The sequence below is a fragment of the Scyliorhinus canicula genome, chromosome 2 (assembly GCF_902713615.1).
Source record: "Scyliorhinus canicula chromosome 2, sScyCan1.1, whole genome shotgun sequence".
NCBI lineage: Eukaryota > Metazoa > Chordata > Chondrichthyes > Carcharhiniformes > Scyliorhinidae > Scyliorhinus > Scyliorhinus canicula.
Window position 1 is genome coordinate 46,675,806 of NC_052147.1, and position 22,713 is coordinate 46,698,518.

Consider the following 22,713-nt stretch of genomic DNA (forward strand, 5'->3'; position numbering starts at 1 on the left):
TATTGCTATGGTCAGGAAACGGGCGGTGGGGGAGGGATGGGTGTGGGGACGGATGGAGGCGGCATCGTGTAAGGGTACATATTTTAAGGGCTTTGTGTTGTCGCCTTTACCGTTCTTGCTGGCCAGGTACTCCGTGAGCCCAGTGGCGAGTCAGCCATAGGAGTGCGGGGGAGTATCCGCAGCATCTGGGGCTGGAGGGTGTCTTGGTGTGGGTGCCGATTTGTAATAACCATAGGTTTTCACTGGCGGGGCTCTATGCGAGGTTTAGGCTGCACAAATGATTTACACGAAAATATGGACATTGTAGATACAGCTCCGAAAGCTGCACTGCTGCTTATGAATTTGAGACTGGGCCTCAGAGAGGGAGTGCACTGGAACATAGCATAGGTACAAGACAACTATACTGCCATTGTGTAAAACAATACATGACACAGAGTACCTCAAGGGCAAAGTCTTCATGGTAATTTCCGCAAAGGAAGCACATTTAAAAAAAACATTTAATCAATCTGTGACTGAATCAGTGGTCAACCAAGCCAGTACATTCCCAAGCTCATTTGATGAACAGGAGCAGGAAGGAACAGCCAAGCACTTTCAGACATTCAATTCCCTCTTCTGTTGACGGCAGCAGGCCACATTTAGGAAGCCAGTCTGATAGAAAGAACTCTGTGCCCAGAGGAAGTGTGTCCAGGGGTGTTCCTTCTGTACATAGAAACAGTTAACTCCTTGAATTGTTGCAAGAACATAACCTCAAAAGAGAATTACAGTATACATCAACAGTCATCTGCTTTTGCCAAAGCCAAATATGTACACACAGCTGACGCAGTGGGTTACTCATCATCCATGGATATCAACTTAGTTCCCGTACATGGTCACACCTTCTTAGCTATAAAAAAAAGATATAAAATTGCTTGTGTCTGCAACTTGCGTTAGTTTGTTATCCCACCTTGTTTGTAAAGTAAGAGTTTAATATATTTGTGAGTAGAATCTACCCTGAAGCCCGTCCCCAAGTTAAGAAGAACTCGCATTTATATATCAAATCTCATGTCTTCATGAGACTACCCAAAAAACTCAAATCATTTATTAAATGTAGTCACTGCTGTGTGGGGAAACATAGTACATTTGTGTACAGCATACTGAAATGAGATAAATGACCAATTAACCAGTTTTAGTGGGTTGGTTGAGGGAAGAGTTTTGATCAGTTAAGAATTCCCTTGCGTCTTTTTAAATAGTGCCACAGAATCTTTTACATCCATCTGAACAGACGGACTGCCTCTGTTTAATATCTCTTTCGAAAGACTACGTTATCTGTCACTGCAGCCGCTCGTTCAAGCCGGATGTTTTATATGCTATTAGCCTATAGAATTATTTAAAAAGCTAATCCCCATGATCAAACAGATGTAATTCAGAATTAATTTTTAATGCCCTATTTCTATTTGACATTTCTGTACATAATAATAATAATAATCTTTATTAGTGTCACAAGTAGGACTACATTAACACTGCAATGAAGTTACTGTGAAAATTCCCTAGTCGCAACTATGGCGCCTATTCAGGTACACTTGTGGGAGAATTCAGAATATCCAATTCACCTAACAAGCACATCTTCGGGACTTGTGGGAAGAAACTGGAGCACTCGGAGGAAACCCACTCAGAGACAGGGATAACGTGCAGACTCCGCAGGCAGCAACCCAAACCGGGAATCGAATCTAGGTCCCTGGTGCTGTGAAGCCACAGTGCTAACCACTGTGCTACCGTGCCATAATACAAACAAGCTAGTTTCTGTTTTTCTATACAAGTCTTAAAGTGCATTATATGATCATCACTATTTCATTGCTCAAATTAGTCCATATCTCAAACACACACGTACATTCATTTGTGCTGCGTCACATCCTCAGGCAGCCACAAAGCACTCATCAACGGGCAAATTAACGGGCAGTTACTTGTATGTAAGCAAATGTAGCAAACATTTTAGACCCAGCAAAATCCCACAAACAGAAAATGAATAAGTGGAGCAGTTAATCTTTTGTTTGTATTATTTATTCACAGGATGTGGGAATGGCCAATAAGGCTGTCATTTATTCCCTATCTGTTCTCGAGAAAGTGCTGTGGCGACCCACCTTCTAGAATACACCAGAATGGCTTGCTTGGCCATTTCAGAGGGCAGTTGAGCCAACCACATTGCTGTGGCTCTGGAGGCATATAGAGGGTATAGGCACAGATTTCCTTCCCTAAAGGGCTTAAGTGAACCAGATGGGTTTTTAATGACAATATATTATTGATACTAGTTTTTTTCCTTCCAAATTTTATTTAATTAATTTCAATTAATTCACCAGCTGCCATCTCCCATTTGTCTTTTTTTTCTCCCTAATGCCCACTTTTAAGCAGCTTTAAACACCCCAACCTGCAAGATCCTGCCTCACACACTGAGGACAAGCATTCGATCCTGGCTCTGGGTCACTGTCCGTGTGGTGTTTGCACATTCTCCCAATGTCTGCATGTGTCTCACCCCCACAACCCAAAGATGTGCAGGCCAGGTGGACTGGCCATGCTAAATTGCCCCTTCATTGGAAAAAAAGAATTGGGTATTCTAAATTTTAAAAAAAACTTGCAAGATCCATTTTTATAGCCCAAGGTGCACCCACCAAGCTATTCTAATTAGATCAGTCTTTAGTCAGGGACTGGACTGCTTCAAGTCTCTGGAACAGTCCTTACTAGTCCTTTCGACCTAGACTATAGATGTTTTTATGTTGCACTAAATATCATACCAGTCCCAAATAGGTTTCACAAAAGTAAACTTGACAGGTTTGCTAAAGCTGGCTGACTATAAGACCTGCTTCACAAGGACAGCACATCAGGAACAGGCAGCACCACCATCATAAAACTAGTTTTAATAAAGTATAGTATTCATTAAACCAGTGAAATGAAATGAAAGCCACCAAAGACCATAGGGTGCTCTCCCCTTTCGAGAGAGCTGATTTAACTTGAGGGACACCACACTTCAGGCGTGGGGCAAGGTTGAGGGCCTTCATGGATAACCTCAGTCCGTAGGGGAATTGAACGCAGGCTTATAGAAACGCTCTGAACCATGAACCAGCTGTCCAGCCAACTGAGCTAACCAACCCCCCAAAAAATAAAGTCGCCATAGTCCCAGAGGGCTACAGGCTCCTTTCCGCTTTGAGGGAGAGCTGATTGGTAGCGACTTAACCTGAGGAACACCACACGTCAGGCGAAGGGCAAGCGCTAGGCTTGCAGAGCTTGAACCTCCCTTCTCTGCTTCCCCCTCCTCCCTCTGCCGACCAGCTGTGAACCAGTTGGCAAGCCGTTGGGTTATTGACATGATTTTGATTACTTTATTCCAGGAGCCTTAACCACAGATCGTCCTTTGAATTTGTAAAAGCAATAGTACATAGCCAGCACTTCTCACTTTACTGGCATAAACGTGTAAACCACAAAACGCATTTCAGGAAACCACATTTGGTCACCATTTCCCGTCACTGAAAATATCCTCTTCCTGACAGTATCCTGTTGTAAGCATTCTCACCCTCGGTTGCAATTAATAATAATCTATTTAGTCTGCTGAAGTCTTAAAATTTTTGTAACGCCACAAGTCTTAGGTAGCTAAAGGGATCAAACAGGTTATTAAATAATTGAAAGCTTTGAAGTGTACACCTATTGAGCACAAGGGTAATGTAGGCCTGAAAAGATAATTTAATGCAATATAATTTCAATTTCCAGGTATTGTATAATGGGTCAAATAATAATAATATTATTATTCGCTTATTGTCACAAGTAGGCTTCAATGAAGTTACTGTGAAAAGCCCCAAGCCGCCACATTCCGGCGCCCGTTCAGGGAGGCTGGTACGGGAATTGAACCGGACTGCTGGCCTTGTTCTGCATTACAAGGCAGCTGTTTAGCCCACTGTGCTAAACCAGCCCCAACAAATAGATGTTTTACTATTCTTCTAAATTTCCATGATGGCCAATACATTAAAATTACATTTTAGTTTTATCCTTGTGCACATTACATGGTTAGTACAGAATTTTTAATTAAAAACTGCAGCTTTGCAACAATTGCATAAACGATAGCAGATGCCATTACCTTAAACTCAAGATGTCACCATGAATTAAATGAAACATTTAAAGCTCAATATGTACAAATACTTCAAATGCCAATTTTGAAAATTAAAACTGGATTGAATACAATAGACGCGATTTACCGGCCGCATCCTACTGGAATCGGGACGGGACGCGGCTGGTAGATCCCACAATAGGCCTCTTTCCGGAATTCCTGAAAGTCGTTACGCCTCGCAAGGTGTCGGGATCTGGATTCTGGCCCACAATGGGTGGGACACAGATGTGCAGAGTTAAGTACTCTGCCGGCGCCAGATCTAACCGGCTCCCAGGATCTAGCAGCCTCGCCCAGGGGTGCCCTGTCTTATGAGGTGTGTGTGGAGTGCTGGAGGACCCCCAACAGGTGAGTTTTGGAGGGCGGGGGGCGTGTAACTTCGGGGTGTCGAGAGATTGAGGCACCTTGATTTTCTCCTGCATCGAGTGCAGCCTCGGCAGGGCATTCCCTGTTGAGGCTTGGGGAAAAAAACAGTAAGCACCAAGAACAGCCCCTCTAATCCTGCCCAGAATGGACTTTATTTTTATTAGATTGCGTCCAATATGATCTAAATATTTGTATATATTGGGTGTGGTAAGGTGTAGGTTCAAACGTTACTTTTATGCTCTTCCCGCAATCATATAATATATTGTCTCGATTCAATTTCTACAGTGTTCTCATTTCTCTCACCTAGCTCCCATAGTATACAACTTCCAACTAATTCTGACCTATAATAATCCATCACTTTTACTCTCACCAACCAATAATCTATATTGATTTCATGCCCCCAACACATCTTCAATTGCCACTATTACTTTGTACCCTCCAGCCCTACTTCTGTTACCCCCCAGCGCCTTTACACAACACTGAATTTACAGTGCAGAAAGAGGCCAATCAGTCTAACAGGTCCATTTTAACTATCATGCTCCACACAAGCCTCCTCCCACTCTTTTGCTTTTCTAACTTTTCCCTAACTGCATCTATGTTAGTCACCTCAACTACGCCTTAGTTTTAACAATCTAATCATTCACTGGAAAAAGGAGCTTTTCTGAATTTACGGCTGGATTTGTTATAGATACGGGCCTGGTTTCTCGTCGCCCTTGAAATGAAAACATTTTTCCTACTTCTTTGTTACGATCCTAGTTGATGTTACGACTGAAAATCCCAGAATGGAATCCTGGCTCAAAAGAAGGTAACTTTTACCTTTTCTTTTAAGAAAACGTGACTGCCAATTAGCTTTTAACAACAGAAAAAAGTATTAAACATGAAAGGTTTGACTGTAAAACAATACTCCTTCACACCCATTTACCTTCACAAATATGCACAGATTTTAAGCATAACACAGGATACAAAATATATCTTATGTTATGATGCTCTCAGTAAACACACAGTCCTTGTACTCTAAGAGTCTAACTGGTCAGGCAACACTCGACTCTGAACCAAAGTACTAGGTGTCAACCAATCGGACTTCTGTGGATTTCTCCTCAAATTCCAAATGGATGATTGTCACTTAAATCTTCTTACAAAAAATGCTTTTCCTCAGCTGTTCCCAGCAAAGATCCACTTCCAGGATTTCCAACTCTCTTTTCAGGATTCCTTTGTCTTGAATAGCCACAAGCTTTCAAACTTTCACACAATCTCTCGGGGATCTAGCCACCAATTGCTGCACAGGCTGTCGGAAGATATCACCAACCTTATGACTACTTCAGATCCCTGGCTTCTCATGAGCCAACTACACTAGGTCTGTATTTTTCAGCTCTGCCCTTAACTTCACTGAACAGTATCCTGTTCCAGGTCCTCCATTTGTTTAACTGCAGTTCCTGGGACTTCTCTTTTTATGCCCTGGTTTCCAAAATTCTCTTAACTTTGTTTTCTCTAAACAACCGTAGCTTCCCCCATTGATCTACATAGCTAATGTGCCTCAGTTCTGGAACTATTCTCATAAATTGCTTCTGTGCCCTCGCCTATACCTTCCCATCTTTCCTCAAGTGCAGTGTCCAATATTGGAGACAGTACTACAGTTGAGCTCAAACTGCCAGTGTTTTCTTAAGGTTCATCACAACGTCTTTCCTTTGTACTTTATGTCTCTTATTATAAAACCAGAACCCGCTAACCATGTTAGTGCAATTAGCAACATTGGAAATCTTCTCTTCTTTAGAAAATTCCAATGGTCTTTTATAAAATGACAAACATTCATCTTTAAAAAAAAATAATTTACAGTACCCAATTCATTTTTCCAATAAAGGGGCAATTTCACGTGGCCAATCCACCAAACCTACACATCTTTGGGTTGTGGGGGCGAAATACATGCAAACATGGAGAGAATGCGACGGGGAGCCGGGGTCGAACCTGGGACCTCGGCACCGTGAGGCAGCAGCGCTAACCACTATGCCACCATCCTGCCCGACAAAGATTCATCAATGAGACTTTTACAAAGAGAAATCCTCTGGACTCTTACTCGCATTTTAACGATTAAAATTGTTCACCTGCTTAACTAAGTACTTTGCTTAAGTTATTTTTTGCTGCAGTTTTACTTCATTATTGGGTCTTTTAATGGCTAGGATCTGTATCCAACATTTAAGCTCAGGGCCTGGTGTCATTGTCATGTGAGAGTGCCTTTAAGAAATGGATGTTTAAGCAATGTACCTTTAAGAAATGCAGTGATGTCAGAGTGTGGGTGGAGCTGGGCTTTTAGTTCAGCCATTTTGAAGTTTTTAGTTTCAGTTTGAGAGAGCAGCTGAAAAGTGCCTGGCTGGCTTGCTGAGAGCTGCAGGAAGGAAAAGAGCTGGTCTGGTGATTTCTGCAAATCCAAAGACTATAAATATATTGAATGTAACCTGTTGTGCTCCTATTTTTGAAGGGTTGAAGTCTTTTGGAGGTTTAAAAGAACAGTTTGCAAGATTGGGTACTGTTGTATTATTTTCGGGGTTATCTTTGAAGTAAGGGGTGTTAAGAGATCCAATGTTTATTTTAAAAGGTTAAGTTGAGTTCATGGAATAAACATTGTTTTGTTTTAAAAACGACGTGTCCATAATTGTAATACCACACCTGGGGAACAAGTCGTGTGCTTCAAAAGCAACAATCCATTAAAGAGGGGGTTGGTTGGACTCCATGATACATTTTGGGGTTCTGAAAACACCTCTTCCATAACATCATTCACTGTCCACTTACGTGCAGAGGTGCTGTAAGAGTGGATCCACCGCAGCCCCCTAACCCAATGCAACAGTGAGTCACACAGCTCTTCCATCATATCTTGTGTAAACTATATCTGTGCATCCGCTTGCTGTCATTTACTCACGTCCTATTCAACATAAAAAGCTATAACCACACCCAGTTACATTGAAAAAACTGCTTTATTTTCTACATTCTCTCCTCAAGATTCATTCCATTCTTGTCCTCTTACTCTGTCTTCCCTCCATGCAAATGCTCATTTTAACTTCCTACTTCACTCATTGGATGTTTTATTTTCACCTTCTCTCCATTCTTTTTCTTTGCTGCACCCTTTATAGCTTGGCTTACTTTCTTCTCAGCTTATAAATCATTGCCTTCATCATTTTGAATTCTGATTTGATAAAATATTACTTCCTCATCTAGTTATCCTATGAAATTGTTCTATCTCTTTCTTTTGTAACCTTTCATTGGCCTACCACAAACTTTTACAGAAGCCAAGGCACAGTCCACATTTAGTAGCGTCACTATTCTTTCATCAACTATAATCAGCTACTTTTTTTCTTTACAACTCTTTCTGTTTTCATGCATATGATGAATTCCATTAATACTTATTTACATGACTGTCTTTTGTCATAACCTCTCCTTCCCTTATTGATCTCTTACACCCTTTTTTATACTTAACTTATTATGAGTTCTAGTTCCAGGATTGTGACCCAGCAACAAAATAGGTGTGGCAATATAGTTCCAAGTCGATGTTGTGTGCGACTTGGGAGGGAAATTTACAGGTGGTGCTTTCCCCATGCACCTGCAGCCCTCGTCCTTGTAGGTGGTAGAGGTCGTGGGTTTAGCAAATTCTGTCAAAGAACGTTTCGTAAGTTGTTGTGATACATCTTGTAGATATTATATTCCCGACTTCTGCCTTGTAGATGGTGAACAGACTCTGGGAGTCAGGAGCTGAATTGTTCACCTCAGAATTCCCAGCCTCTGACCTGCTCTTGTAGCCACAGTATTTACATGGCAAGTTCAGTTCAGGTGAATGGTAATCTCAGGATATTGATAGTTGGAGATTCAGCAACGATGTTGCCGCTGAATATAATGGGGAGATGGTTAAGATTCTCTCCTGCTGGAAATGGTTATTGCGTGGCATCTACCCTGTCAATCCCCTCAGTATCTCACGCATTCCAATAAGTGAAAATCTCATTCTGCTAATGGTGTTGTGCTTAATCAGGTTCATAGAATCGTTACAGTGCAGAAAGAGGTCATTCGGACAATCGAGTCTGCATGGCCCTTTGAATGAAACTCTACCCATGTCCACCCCCCCTGTATCCGCATAACCCCATAACCTAACAGGCTCATCCATGGATACTAAGGGACAATTTTTAAACATAACCAATCCACCTAACCTGCATATCTTTGGACTGTGGGAGGAAACCGGAGCATCCAGAGGAAACCCATGCAGACATGGGGAGAACGTGCAGACTCCGCACAGAGAGTCATCTAAGCCCGGAATTGAACCCGGATCCCTGGTGCTGTGAGACACCAGTGCTCGTTGGCACCTCATTTTTAAGTATACCTGGTGCTGCTCCTCTGATTTAGTCCTCCCTGAACCAAGGTTTGTCCCCTGGCTTCAATTTTTAAGATTTGCAGACAGTACAGAATATAATACAAAGTGAGGAAGATAGTGAGAGATTTTACAAGGACACTTCGCTGGTGTTTAGAAGAATGAGGGGTGAATCTCAGAGACTTATAAAATTGTAACAGGACTAGATAGGGCAGATGCAGGGAACATGTTCCCAATGATGGATGTGTCCAGAACCAGGGGTAACAGACTGAGAATTCAGGGTAACCGATTTTGGCAGAGATAAGGAGACACTTCTTCACCCAAAGAGTGGTGAGCCTGTGGAATTTATCACCAAAGGAAGTAGTGATGCTAAAACATTGAATATATTCAAGAGGCGCCTAGATATAGCACTTGGGGAGAATGGGATCAAAGGCTATTGGGAGAAAGCAAGATTAGGCTATTGAGTTGGATGATCAGCCATGATTGTGATAAATGGTGGAGCAGGCTCGAAGGGCCAAAAGGCCTCCTCTTGCTCCTATCTTCTATGTATTTATGACACTGTCAGGCAAAAGGACAGATGAAATTTAATGCAGAGCAGTTTGAAGTGATACATTTTGGTAGGAAGAGGCAAGTAGAAGATGCAATATGAATCAAATGGCACAATCCTAAAGCTGGTGTGCTGGAACATACAGATGTAAACAAATCTTTAAAGATGGTGGAACATATTGAAAAGATTTGCAAAAATACAGGGCCCTTGTCTTTATGAGTGGAGACAGATAATACAAAAGAAAGGGAGTTATCTTAGACATTTATAAAATATTCATTAGGCCTCAGCTGCAATAGTTTGCTTAATTTGGGGGCACTACACTTTAGAAAAGATGTCAAGGTCTTGAGCAGAGCGTAGAAGGGATTTACTAAAATATACAGAGGAAGAGGGTTTTCAGCTATGTGAAGAGACTGGAGAGGTTGTGGTTGTTCACCTTAATCATCTTAGCTCAAAAGAGGAGAATTAAAGATGTGACGCAAGGAGATTTTTGTTTCGAATACGGCAAGATTGTTGCAATTTTCATTGCATTTCCTGAAAGGTGGAAGCAGATTCAATACTAACATCCAGAAGAGAATGTGATAAACGCTTGAAGGGAAAAACATTCACAGGGCTGAAGGGAAAATAGCAGGAAACTGGGACTAACTGGGTAGTTTTTCCAAGAACTACACTGACATGCTGACCTAAGTGGTCCCCTTCACCTATGATAATATTCTTCTATCCCTTTGTTTGACAGTCTATAATATTCTCTTAAGAATAACAGTTCCCTTTGTATTCTTTCATTCTAGCCATATTCCGTTTTGTACCACCCTTACGTAATCCTTACATTCTGCTGCTGCAACAAAACCTCAGAAAACCATCAACTCATCCACCCCTTTACCCTATTAGATGAGCCGAATGGCCTCCTGCTGCACTGTAAATTCTATAATTCTAAGATTCAATCCCTCAAAACATGTTATAATCAGGAATGGCCTAAGCTGCCTATTTGTTAATGATATTATATTATACCCACAATTAATCTATTTTATTCATTATACTTTTAATTAAGTACAACTCACAATTTCCTGTATGACAATCTGTAGCCCTCGTGTCCATTCTGCTTTTTTCTGATTTCTCCCTTCCCTTCTGCCATGTCAGTTTATATTCACTCCCACAGCACTGGTCATTCCCGTAGAAATGAAATTGGTCACAGCCTTGTTCAAGTGAAGCCTGCAGAAACCATTCCTGATCCAGTTCGCGTCCCATTGTAACAGTAATCAATGCTCTTCCATCCCGATACCATCCCCGCAACCACAAATGTATTTCCTTACCATTACTATATCATCTAGCATGTAACTGTAGAAGTACTCCAGCCATTACTGTCCTTGCTCTTCCATCACCTCATGCTTTGGTACAATCCCAGTTCTATTTCCAGAACTACAACTTCTGATGCTTCCCATTCTCTTTTTAAAAAAAAGGTAAACTGGCAGGCAATCTATTATTTGGAAATCTTAGTTGCATCTTTACCAAGGATTTTATACTAATTATCCACTTGTCAATTCAACATTCGCAAGGAAGTCCCTGTACTTCCTTTGTGGACGCTCACTCACCTTTTCTCTTTGCTGACTGCTGTAATGAGATCAAGTCAAAAGAGGTGTACTAACTTTTACGAGGGGGAAGTGAGTTCACTATGGGGAGGGGCAGAGGTAGAAGAGATAGGCTAAGGCCAGAATAGCATCCCCCAATTTAAAAAGAAAATTAACAGCACCCCCTCCCTGTAAAGGGTCTTAAAATGGTGCATATATTATTTCTAAAGGAGTGGACAGCCCCTTCCTCGGACAACCAGCAGGCGCTGGATTCTCTGGCAGAACAGAGCAAACATAAAGATGCGCCACTGGCCCCATGTAATACAGCATGAGCAGCTCTGTATAGTCTTGAGTGGGCACATCCCCAGCCTAATTGTTAGAATCACATCCCAAGGTTTACAAGGTTCATACCATCTTTACTTACACAACTGGTTAAGTGACACTACAGGAATCAGCTAATGTACAACCAATGTGGGCAGCACGGTAGCATGGTGGTTAGCATCAATGCTTCACAGCTCCAGGGTCCCAGGTTCGATTCCCGGCTGGGGCACTGTCTGTGCGGAGTCTGCACGTCCTCCCCGTGTGTGCGTGGGTTTCCTCCGGGTGCTCCGGTTTCCTCCCACAGTCCAAAGATGTGCGGGTTAGGTGGATTGGCCAGGCTAAATTGCCCTTAGTGTCCTAAAAAATAATGTTAATGGGGGTTGTTGGGTTACTGGTATAGGGTGGATACGTGGGCTTGAGTAGGGTGATCATTGCTCGGCACAACATTGAGGGCCGAAGGGCTTGTTCTGTGCTGTTCTAATTCAATCATAGCAGCTGTAAACTAATTAAACTATTCCTGGTTCCAACTAACCAAAAGGCATTCCACTAAATACGTTTTTAACAGTGAACAAAATAATCAAATAAATTAAAGGTGCAGTGTGGTAAAAAATGCAGTACTGTGCCCTAAACTCCACTTTCACTGTTCCTTCACACGTTTAATCAAATCTTGAAGAGCTTTTGGACATTGACCAAAAATTTTATAATATGATGTTTTTTCTAGCCATGGGTTCTCTGGGTATTTAAAAAAGATATTGTTGTATAGGTAAACAATATCTGTCATTCAACTATGAGAAAGAATTTTATGATATGGTTCAGTGTGTAATCAAGTGTTTTTTCTGGACATAGCCAGATACAAGCAATTTTAAACCATTCAAGCCATTTTTAAGTTACACCCGTAAAATATTCAAGTTGTTGTGACTCTTTGTACAGTGACAGCTTCCTATCAAAGTTGATTGGGTACCAATGTGGTTATGTAACAGAATTTATTACACACCTGTGTTTGCGCTGATATCACATTCTTACTTTCAACCTCCATTACTCACTGAAATCACACAACACTATATGCCAGTCAAAAGTTGATCTATCCCCTTGTCATAACAATGCCATTAAGAAGTGTCTGAAAAATTGAGCAATGTAACCTGCTGATTCTCTTCCACTGCCTCCAATAGACTCCCACCTCTATTTGAGAAAAAAGAATTACATTAAAGGATATTGAACATAAGCCAGTTCTGCTCAGGAATGGTTCTTGCCCAAGTTTAGATTAAATAAATTGGGAGTGAAAGGTTTTAACTCCAAAAACAAAATGTCCCCATATAACTTAGTTCTTTTATTACATTTTGAATGTTGAAATTCAACAATGTTTCAGGTTTCAACAATTATCCAATCTAGTAAATTAGACTTGAAAATGAATTAACTTCATAACAAAGCTTGCATGGTCAAATAAAGCTGTCAGTTATATTAATGCATTACTTTTTTGAAGACCAAGTAAATTGGGCATTGGGAGGTCACATATATTGGTAATTGTGGGGGAGTGGGTCACCGATGAATTATGCAAACTCTTGAAATCTGCAATCTGCCCCAGAGGATATTGCTATCAAGTAGATATCATAATTGAACTAAATTTGTTGAGAACTGGTGGCAAGAGTCTGCCTCTAATTGGGGATTAAATATGTAGAAATACAATGCAAAGTTAAATGCCCAAATTACTATAAGAGGCATGTTTTCACGTTAAGAACCAATATTCCAGACTGCATATAATATTCAACTCAAAAGGCTGCATATCATTACCAAAGGAAGATGATTTGCAAAACATATTTGAATTTCAAGAAGCATTTCATTACTGCAAGATTATTTGTGTGACTGCTCACCTCACCAAATGCTCCTCTGCCAATGACTTTCAACATTTCAAAGTCATCTCGGTGTAGCCTTAGTTCCTTTACAGTAGAGGTGAATGGTTTCGCTGTAAAGTTCAAAAATTATGGAATTAGAGAGATTATGTACATTGAACATTTGTTTTAAATTATCACTCACTTCATCTCTGGAATTCAGATCCCATTTCCATGTTTGCACCAGAACTGTTTTGAGGTCCGGAGCAGAGTGGCTCTGGCAGAACCCAAGCATCGATGAGCAGGTTGTTGCTGACTAAAAGCCGCTTGATAGCACTGTTGACAACACCTTCCATCGCTTTACGGATGATCAAGAGTAGACTGATGCGGCAACAATTGGTAATGATTATATTGAATTTGTAATAACAGTCTTCTATGATAACGGCTATATTGGATTGGTCCTGCTTTTTGTGGACTGGCCATACCTGGACAATTTTCCACATTGCTGGGTAGATGCCTGTGCTGTAACAGTATAAGACAGCTTGACTAAGAGTATAACTAATTTTGAAGCACAAGTATTCAGTACCTAAGCTGGAATGCCGTCAGTACACATTGCTATATCTAGTGTCCTTCAGCTCTTTCTTGATATCACATGAAGTGAATCGAATTAACCAAAGACGTGATGTGGGGATCTCAGGAGGAGGCAGAGGTGCACCATCCAGTCAGTACTTCTGGCTGAAAAGTGGTGCAAAAAACAAGGCTGAAGAATTTGCAGAAATGTGCTGGGCTCCACCATCATTGAGGAATGATCAAATCAGATTCTTACAGCTTTTGGGAAAAACCAAGTTGAACAAAACAATATCAAGTGCAGATCTAAACATTAAAGAACATAGATTTCATCTGTTTTATTGGTGGCAAGACTTTTTGACCAAATTTGAAAATCGCTCATTGTCACGAGTAGGTTTCAAATGAAGTTACTGTGAAAAGCCCCTAGTCGCCACATTCCAGCGCCTGTTCGGGGAGGCTGTTACGGGAATCGAACCGTGCTGCTGGCTTGCCTTGGTCTGCTTTCAAAGCCAGCGATTAGCCCTGTGAGCTAAACAGCCCCTCCAATTTTGATTTCCATTGGCCAGTCATTTAAACGGTTACACAAAACTGGCTTCCCTTTTATGAATTTGCATTTGTGGACATCCAATCAGAAAGTGACCATGGTTGTGTAATGGAGTAATACAACCTAAATCACTGATCTGGTGCTACCCAGCATCTAGAGGAGGCTATGCACTTTCTCCATTGGAAGCTGTAGAACATCATTGAAAGGGAACAACACTTGCAGAAGACTTGTATGTTTCTTATCACACACTGAAAATTGGATGATCTACTCAGATAAGGATTTGTACATGGCATAAAGATAACCCAAGGAGGTGAAAGAAAAATTAACTATAGACAGTGAAGTTTTAGGTGACGAGACTCAAGTAGCCTAAAATAATGACCCGAATTCTGTACCAAAAATTATGGGGAGGCTAATATCAATCATTGTTATTAAGGAGTAAATCAGGCAGCCACATCTGGCATCCATACATGCATAAACATGGAAATCTGGATATTGCTGTCCATTTATAGTTTTCATAGAATTCACAAGTTGCATGCTCCTCATCCTCAAGATTTGTTACATGGTACCTTACCAAGAGGGTGAGAAGTTAGCATGTCCATTCAAGTGTATATGATTGTAATATCCTAGCCATTATAATCATGCTCTATGAAAACAATAAACTGCCTACCAAACCCCAGGTTAACCTCGGAACACATCATGACATTAAACAGAACCATATGTGACACAGGAGCAAAACATAACTCACTGAAAATTGACCATTCAGTACATCTTTGAAAAATATTTAGTGTATTTCCAGATTGTTTTTCTTTAAAGTCTTGTACAAATAATCTTTCAATGTATGGTGACATATTTCCCCAATTGTACTTGTTATTTAGTAACGTCAAATAATTATTTTCTTGTCAATGTTCAACTACAATTGCACTGCAAAATAAATTAATTAGGCAACTACAGAGATCCATTGACAATGGAACTGTTCACAAGTAAATGACTTAAGTGGCAACTAATATTAATATATTAGAGGCAAGAGCACCCAATTTCATCTTGTGTTAATTAGATTCTGTATCGACAGTTAAAGAGCCAGAGAGATTGCTCTTCACTAATTAGGTCTTAGGTATATTGCTAAAAACATAGTTACATCTTATTTAACAAGGCTTAACATTCTCAGTGGTTTTGCAGCAAGAATACCATGTAAAAAGTTCAAGTTCACATCAATTTTCTGATCGCATTCGCTACATTGTGAAAACTGCATCAATGCACCCTGTGGAAGTGGAAGGTATCACTGGCAGCAACTTCTGGATTTCTCTGTTTAATTGTACATGCATGGATGCCAAAAGTTTTTGTCGGTTTTGTATAGTAATGAAGACCACCGACAGTTTTGCAGTTATTACAACTGCAAATTCCAGGACAATGACTTCAGCAGGACTTTGCAACTAAGCTTCAGAGCAACCAACACAAATAGCAGTGATCAAAAGTCACACAGCTTGGTACAGGTATTTCTTTAAGAAATGTATCAACTACTCAGTATTTACAGAAAAGGAGCCAAACAGTTTGATTGAAGGATGGACTAATTACAGCCCAACAAAAAATCCCACTTCTTGGCTTGCACTGCTGTAAGTAAACAATGTACTTCACTAAAAACACATCAGTAGTGTAGGTCTAAAGTTGCTGCCAAACAATGAGAAAAGTAAAAGTTCAAATGGCACAGAAGAAGGGAAGAATGAATTGATGAGTAAAATGACAAATACAAAGGAAAGTTTGTAGAAAATGAGTACGCTTCAATAAAACTTTAACCTTGTTAGGTGACAGTGACTTTCTTGATATTAAGGGAACATCTACAAGTTAGTTATCTTGCTGATCATCTTGGTCTTGGCTGTACTCATACCATTTACACAGGGATTTTAAAAAATACTTACATAGTTGTTTAATTACTTTCCACACTATCAATACAAACACCACAATTTGTCAAAGTCGGATTGCATCCTCCCTGGCCTTAGTGCAATATGGAACTTCTAACTTTCAGTGAAAATCTTTATTTTCATTCATGGGATGTGGGCATCGCTGGCTAGGCCACCATTTATTGCCCATTCCCAACTGCCCTCAAGAAGATGCTGGTGAGCTGCTTTCTTGAACCGCAGTCCAAGTGGTGTAGGTACACTCACAGTGCTGTTATGGATGATCTTCCCAACATTTTCATCCAGCGACAGCGAAGAAATGGCAATATAGTTCCAAGTCAGGAGGGCGAGGGGTTTGGAGGGGAACTTCAAGGTGGTGGTGTTTCCTGTGTCTGCTGCCCTTGTCCTTCTATGTGGCAGCAATTGTAGGTTTGGAAGATGCAGTCTAAGGAGCCTTGGTGAGCTCCTGTAAGTGCATCTTGTAGATGGCATTCCAATCCCAGTTGATGTTATAACCGGACGGGAAGATCCCAGAATGGAACCCTGTCTCAAAAGACCAGAACTTTATTTTTATGTATATATATATAAAAACATGTGGAGGAACAGAATCACAGGACCGTTAATTAGTTTTAATAACAAGGGGCGGCATGGCGGCACAGTGGTTAGCACTGCTGCTTCACAGCACCAGAGACCCGGGTTTGATTCTGACCTCGGGTGATTGTCTCTGTGGAGTTTGCACAATCTCCCCGTGTCTTTGTGGGTTTTCTCCGGGTGCTCCGGTTTCCTCCCACATTCCAACGATTTCCAGGTTATGTTGATTGGCGATGCTAAATTTTTGCCATCAGTGCTGCATATGAAGTGATTATCAGGGGTAATTTGTGTTTTTTTGTTTTATTGTTGATGCTGGTTGCCAAGCTGCTGTAGCGAATGATCATCATGGTGACATTCGCCGGCCCACCAATGATATCGCTAATAGTATGTCAAACAAAAAGGTAAAAACATTTTTGACTTTGATTTTCAATTACAAGCTTCCTTAACCTAAAAAAACAAGTTATTTTCTACCTATTCTTTCCTCTCCGATTCAAGCTTGCTCCCAACAATACCCTCACATTTGTAGGGGCACTGCATTAGCAACATATGGTGACTTTTCCATCCTTATAGCAGATCACGCCATGGAATCCATATTTAGGTTTCCTAACTTGCCATTGCATTCTTACATCTCCTCTCTATGGTAATATGGATAAATTGATTTTCTACATCTCTTGTTTCAAACCCTGCCTCCAACAGAGCTCATTGAAGTTCCAAAATAGATGCAATGATTTAACATCATTTATATTAAAGAATTGTTACAGTATTTGCACAGGAAGCTGCAGTAACCCAAGTGATTTGTTCAAACTTTTTGCCCTCTGCCTTTTCTTACCAGTTTTCCTGTCTAGTTTTCACATATACAAAAGCATATTCATATCAAAGGATGTGAATCAATGAAAACAAAACACAATTATTTTTATGTCAATGTTTGAGGAGTTCCATATAAGGTCCAAATAGTTTCATTGTGTTATGCTGCCACTACCTTGTTAATCACTGGTTCCTGCTTCTTGGTAGAGCCACACATAGATTATTCTAATCTCATACTTGACCCATAGTTTATCATCACAGCTCACTGCTTTCACCTCACTCAGAACAAAGTTAAGCATTGCGATTTTGGAAGTGAGACGATACAAATAACTCGTTGACTCTTTAACGTGGAATTTTAAAAAAATCTTTAATTAAGACTGGTACTTTTTTTCCTGGAGCATAGGAGACTAATGGCTGATCTTATAGAGGTCTATAAAATAATGAGGGGCATAGATGAGATAGAAAGTCAACATCTTTTCCCAAAAGGTAGGGGAGTCTAAAACTAGAGCGTATAGGTTTAATGCAAGAGGGGAGAGATACAGAGGGGCAATATTTTCCCACACAAAGAGTGGTGAGTGTCTGGAATGAGCCGCCAGAGGCAATAGTATCGGCAGGTACAATTTTGTCTTTTAAAAAGCATTAAGACAGTTATATGAGAAAGCTGGGTATAGAACATTATGGGCCAAAGGCGGGCAATTGGGACTAGCTTAGTGGTAAAAACTGGGTGGCATGGACAAGTTGGGCTGAAGGGCCTGTTTTCATGCTGTAAATGTCTATGACTATATGAGTCAATCAAAGTATTCTGCGAGAACCTGCAGCTAAAATCACCCAGTCTAGTTCACGAACGTCTTTCAGCAAAGATGACCTGTACAACGTTTGATTCATCCCAGCAGATGGGAAATATTTGACAAATAAATAATATGGCTGAAACATGTTTTAGTGGACAGGGAGGTCTAAAGTTGATACAGTATTTTGACTCCTCTATTACATTATTATGTGGAACCTGAAAAAGCCAACTGAGAGGAACACAGAGGTTTTGGAACAAAATTATATAACGGCACAATCCCAAAATCCAGAGAGCTGGAATAGAGTTGCTTCGGCAGAACCATCTGTAACTCTATGTGAGGGGGAGATCTCATAGAAACCTACAAAATTATAACAGGGCTAGGCAGGGGAGATGCAGGAAGTATATTCCCGATGGTCCCGTTGTCCAGAACCAGGGGTCACAGTGTAAGGATACCGGGTAAACCTTTTGGGACTGAGATGAGTGGCAAGCCTGTGGAATTCACTACCACAGGAAGCAGTTGAGGCCAAAACATTGTACATTTTCAAGAAGGAGTTAGATATCGCTCCTGGGGCTAAAGGGATCAAAGGATATGGGAGGGGGGGGGGGGGGGGGGGGGGGGGAAAGAGTAGGAACAGGTTACTGAGTTGGATGGTCAACAATAATCATACTGAACTTGGAGTATGCTCAAAGGGTTGAATGGCCTTCGCCTGTTCCTATTTTCTACCTTTCTATGTAACTCAGCCACCAGAACCATTCTAAGGGGGATAACACCCTTTACACCTTGCCTAGAAAAGGAGTCTGCTTTCCTCCTCCAACAATATGAGCTCTCCGGTGACCCAGATATGGCAGACCATTTGATTAAATCATAAATTTGCACTCATTGGGCCAGAAGAGACAACAAACAACCTGGACAAGTCAGAAATGTTGGAAGGTCCTATACCACCTTGGAGTAACGCGATGACCATTAACACCAAACTGTCCATTTGTAAATGCCAATCAGTTAGCAAGCCATCTCCTTCACATAGGAAAGTCACCATTGGAAAATAAAATGAAGAAGCAAATCTGGAGCAAGTAGAGGTCCTTTCAACCGCAGCACACCCGAATCTTGCCCTGAACCCTTCACCCTGGAGTAAGTTGAAATGTTACATCAAGCTGGGCACTGCTGCTGGTTATGACAACATCATCCCAGAGTTCCTAAAACATCTTGGTCCATAGACGCACTCCTGGTTGGCTCAATTCTTTGCAAGGATCACATACAATGGAACATAATGGGTAGCACGGTAGCATTGTGGATAGCACAAATGCTTCACAGCTCCAGGGTCACAGGTTCGATTCCGGCTTGGGTCACTGTCTGTGCAGAGTCTGCACATCCTCCTCGTGTGTGCGTGGGTTTCCTCCGGGTGCTCCGGTTTCCTCCCACAGTCCAAAGATGTGCAGGGTAGGTGGATTGGCATGATAAATTGCCCATAGTGTCCAAAATTACCCATAGTGTTGGGTGGGGTTACTGAGTTATGGGGCTAGGGTGGAGGTGTTGACCTTGGGTGGGGTGCTCTTTCCAAGAGCCGGTGCAGACTCGATGGGCCGAATGGCCTCCTTCTGCACTGTAAATTCTATTCTATAATAACAAAATCCCAGCGCACACGAGTCATTCACCTCCCAAAGCCAGGAAAAGATTCAAAATTACCATCAAACTACCAGGCAATATCCCTGCTACCCGTATGCTTCAAGTTAGTAGAACACCTAATCTGACAGTAAATCAAGCCAGAAGAGGAGAATGTACTGAGTGCAAACCAATAGGCTTTCAACAAGGAAGTAGCACATGTGATCATGTTCTCCTATTAACCACTTTCACAGGAATTTTCCTCGACTTCACTGCAGTGCTTGATATTGTGTGACACATTTGCTATTTGTGAAAATATCAAGATTCTTGCTACCCACGGGACAGATCAGTAAGAGTGCATATGACTAGCTCCTGGAGGAAATCAATGAAGGGATTACCCCAGGAGTCCGTCTTAGCTCCAGCCTTGTTGAACTTGTACACCAATGGCCTATCCCAACCCGGTTCTGGAAGATGGCAGATGACATCTACTGTGGCATCCAGGCTCAGACTTTCCCTGAGCTGGAAGGTGCATAAAACAATGATATTACAAAGCTGGCCGACTACCGCAAGACAAGGCGCCTAAAATCAAGCACCTTCACAATGCCAACATCAAGAGGGAACTGAACAACACCCTGGATCAGAGGCGGAAGCAACCCTGTTTATCTAGGCGTCACCCTCACGTACAGAGAGCACCTCATCATGACTGCAGGGAAAATTATAACCCACAATAACTCCTCAGCAAACTGACTGGTACCTTATGGGATCAGAGGCCAAGACCTTCAGGACCTCTGCTTTTGCCATCGCATATTCAACTGTAGAATAAAGTGTCCCAGTGTGGCACCAATCTGCCTGCACCAACTTAACAATGCACATCATCAGAGGTACTTCACAACCAACTCTCCTCCCCTGGGTCCCAGACCGGAGCAACATTTACCCTGCACGGTCACCACTCACTCTCGTCACCACTCACTCTCTCCCCCACCCACTGCAACCCATATGGTTAAACACCCACATTGAGGAGTAACAGCTGAGGATTGGCAGGAGAAAACATCCAACAGAAATCCCTGTCTCATCAGTGACCCCACTGCTTTGATCTCCCATGGCAACAGTGGCTCCTTTTATGCAGTTTCTCTACCTGCTAAGGCTGTATGCAATCACCTAACATCAGTGATGTCACCAAAACTACCCAGACTGCTGCTGTGGTGCAGTCCAAACAATTACTCACATTGTTGAGGTGTCTCCACTGGTTAAACTTGAAGGTGGACTTAGAAAGAACTCCATCTAGCCACTTAAGGCTCTGTGACTCACATACTAAATAACTAAGTCCAATATATTTCAAGCTGGTGCAAACTGGATGAAAATAGTTTAGGAAACTATGCTTTAATTAATTAGAACTCTTATTATTAAAGTTCATATCAAGTATGATTTTGCTTTTAAAATCGATTAAAGAAACAGTACAATAACAGTGATCAATATTTAGGTGTCATTGCGAGATCTGTATTTTTCCCTCAAAGTGGTCCAGAACAAAAGTTGCTGTCCCAACAGCTGTCACTAAACATATAAACAATCTAATAGAAAATAATGAGTTTTAATCTAAGTGTGCAGCATAATGACAGGACTTTGCATGACTTACAGCGAGTTACAAAGTATTATTTCAATTGGGTGGGTTTTAATAAATCTTAAGTGCACAGCTGGAGCAGTTGAAGAATTTTAACAAATTGAAGTCTGAATCATTGCCCTAAGCTGACTGCCAGCTACTCGTTGTTTTACAAGATAGTGTATAGTTCTTCAGAGATGCCCTGAAAGTGCAATTAATTTTTACTAAATAAAAACAAGCTTTTAATCCATTTTAACAGGTGGTCTTAGCAATAATGCAGAGCCTGTTGTGTCGTTCCTCCGGACATCGAATATTTGATTTGAAATTAAACGAAAATCACAAGTCACAAGTAGGCTTCAAATGAAGTTACTGTGAAAAGCCTCTAGTCACCACATTCCAGTGCCTGTTCAGGGAGGCAGGTACGGGAATTGAATCGTGCTGCTGGCCTGCCTCGGCCTGCTTTAAAAGGCAGCTATTTAGCCCAGTGTGCTAAACCAGCCCCAGTGACTTACATTCTGTTATATTTACAAGTTTCATAAAATCATTGCACAAACAATGTTTGTTACCGTGGCATCCAGGCTCAGACCTTTCCCGAGCCTGGAAGGTGCATAAAACAATGATATTACAAAGCTGGCCCGACTACCGCAAGACAAGGCCTTGTTCAAAATCAAGCGCCTTGTTCAAAAAACTAAACAATACCACATATTCCTCCTTCCATTGTTTAAAATTTTTTGAGCTATTAAAAGGTGAATTAATTTACTTAGTGTCTTTTTCTTCATTTTGTTTTTAGGGTATACTGACCTAAAGTTTGTTTGAGTAAAGATAGAAAATGTTGGAAAGACTACGGCACGGTAGTGGTTAGCATAGTTGCTTCACAGCTCCAGGGTCCCAGGAGTCTGCACATTCTCCCCGTGTCTGCGTCGGTTTCCTCCGGGTGCTCCGGTTTCCTCCCACAGTCCAAAGATGTGCAGGTTAGGTGGATTGGCCATGATAAATTGCCCTTAGATAAGGTGGGGTTACGTGGAAAGGGTGGGCTTAAATGGAGTGCTCTTTCCAAGAGCCTGTGCAGACATGATGGGCCGAATGGCCTCCTTCTGCACTGTCGATTCTATGGACTTGGCCAAGTCTGGCAGCATTGCTCAAGAGAGAAACAGAGTTAACCTTTCAAGTTGATGAGTTTTCATCAGAACTGGAAAACATTAAAAAAACTGATTGATTTTAAGCAGTTTAAATATGGG

General features: G+C 41.3%; 1 protein-coding gene across 1 annotated transcript in view; it reads right to left on the reverse strand.

Annotated features, from left to right (window-relative positions):
- cdc42bpb (CDC42 binding protein kinase beta (DMPK-like)) overlaps positions 1 to 22,713 on the reverse strand; it is a 202,048-nt gene that overhangs the window by 112,018 nt on the left and 67,317 nt on the right. Inside the window, 1 exon segment of the mRNA XM_038777355.1 lies at positions 13,136 to 13,227. Within this exon segment, the coding sequence (XP_038633283.1) occupies positions 13,136 to 13,227 (92 nt within the window).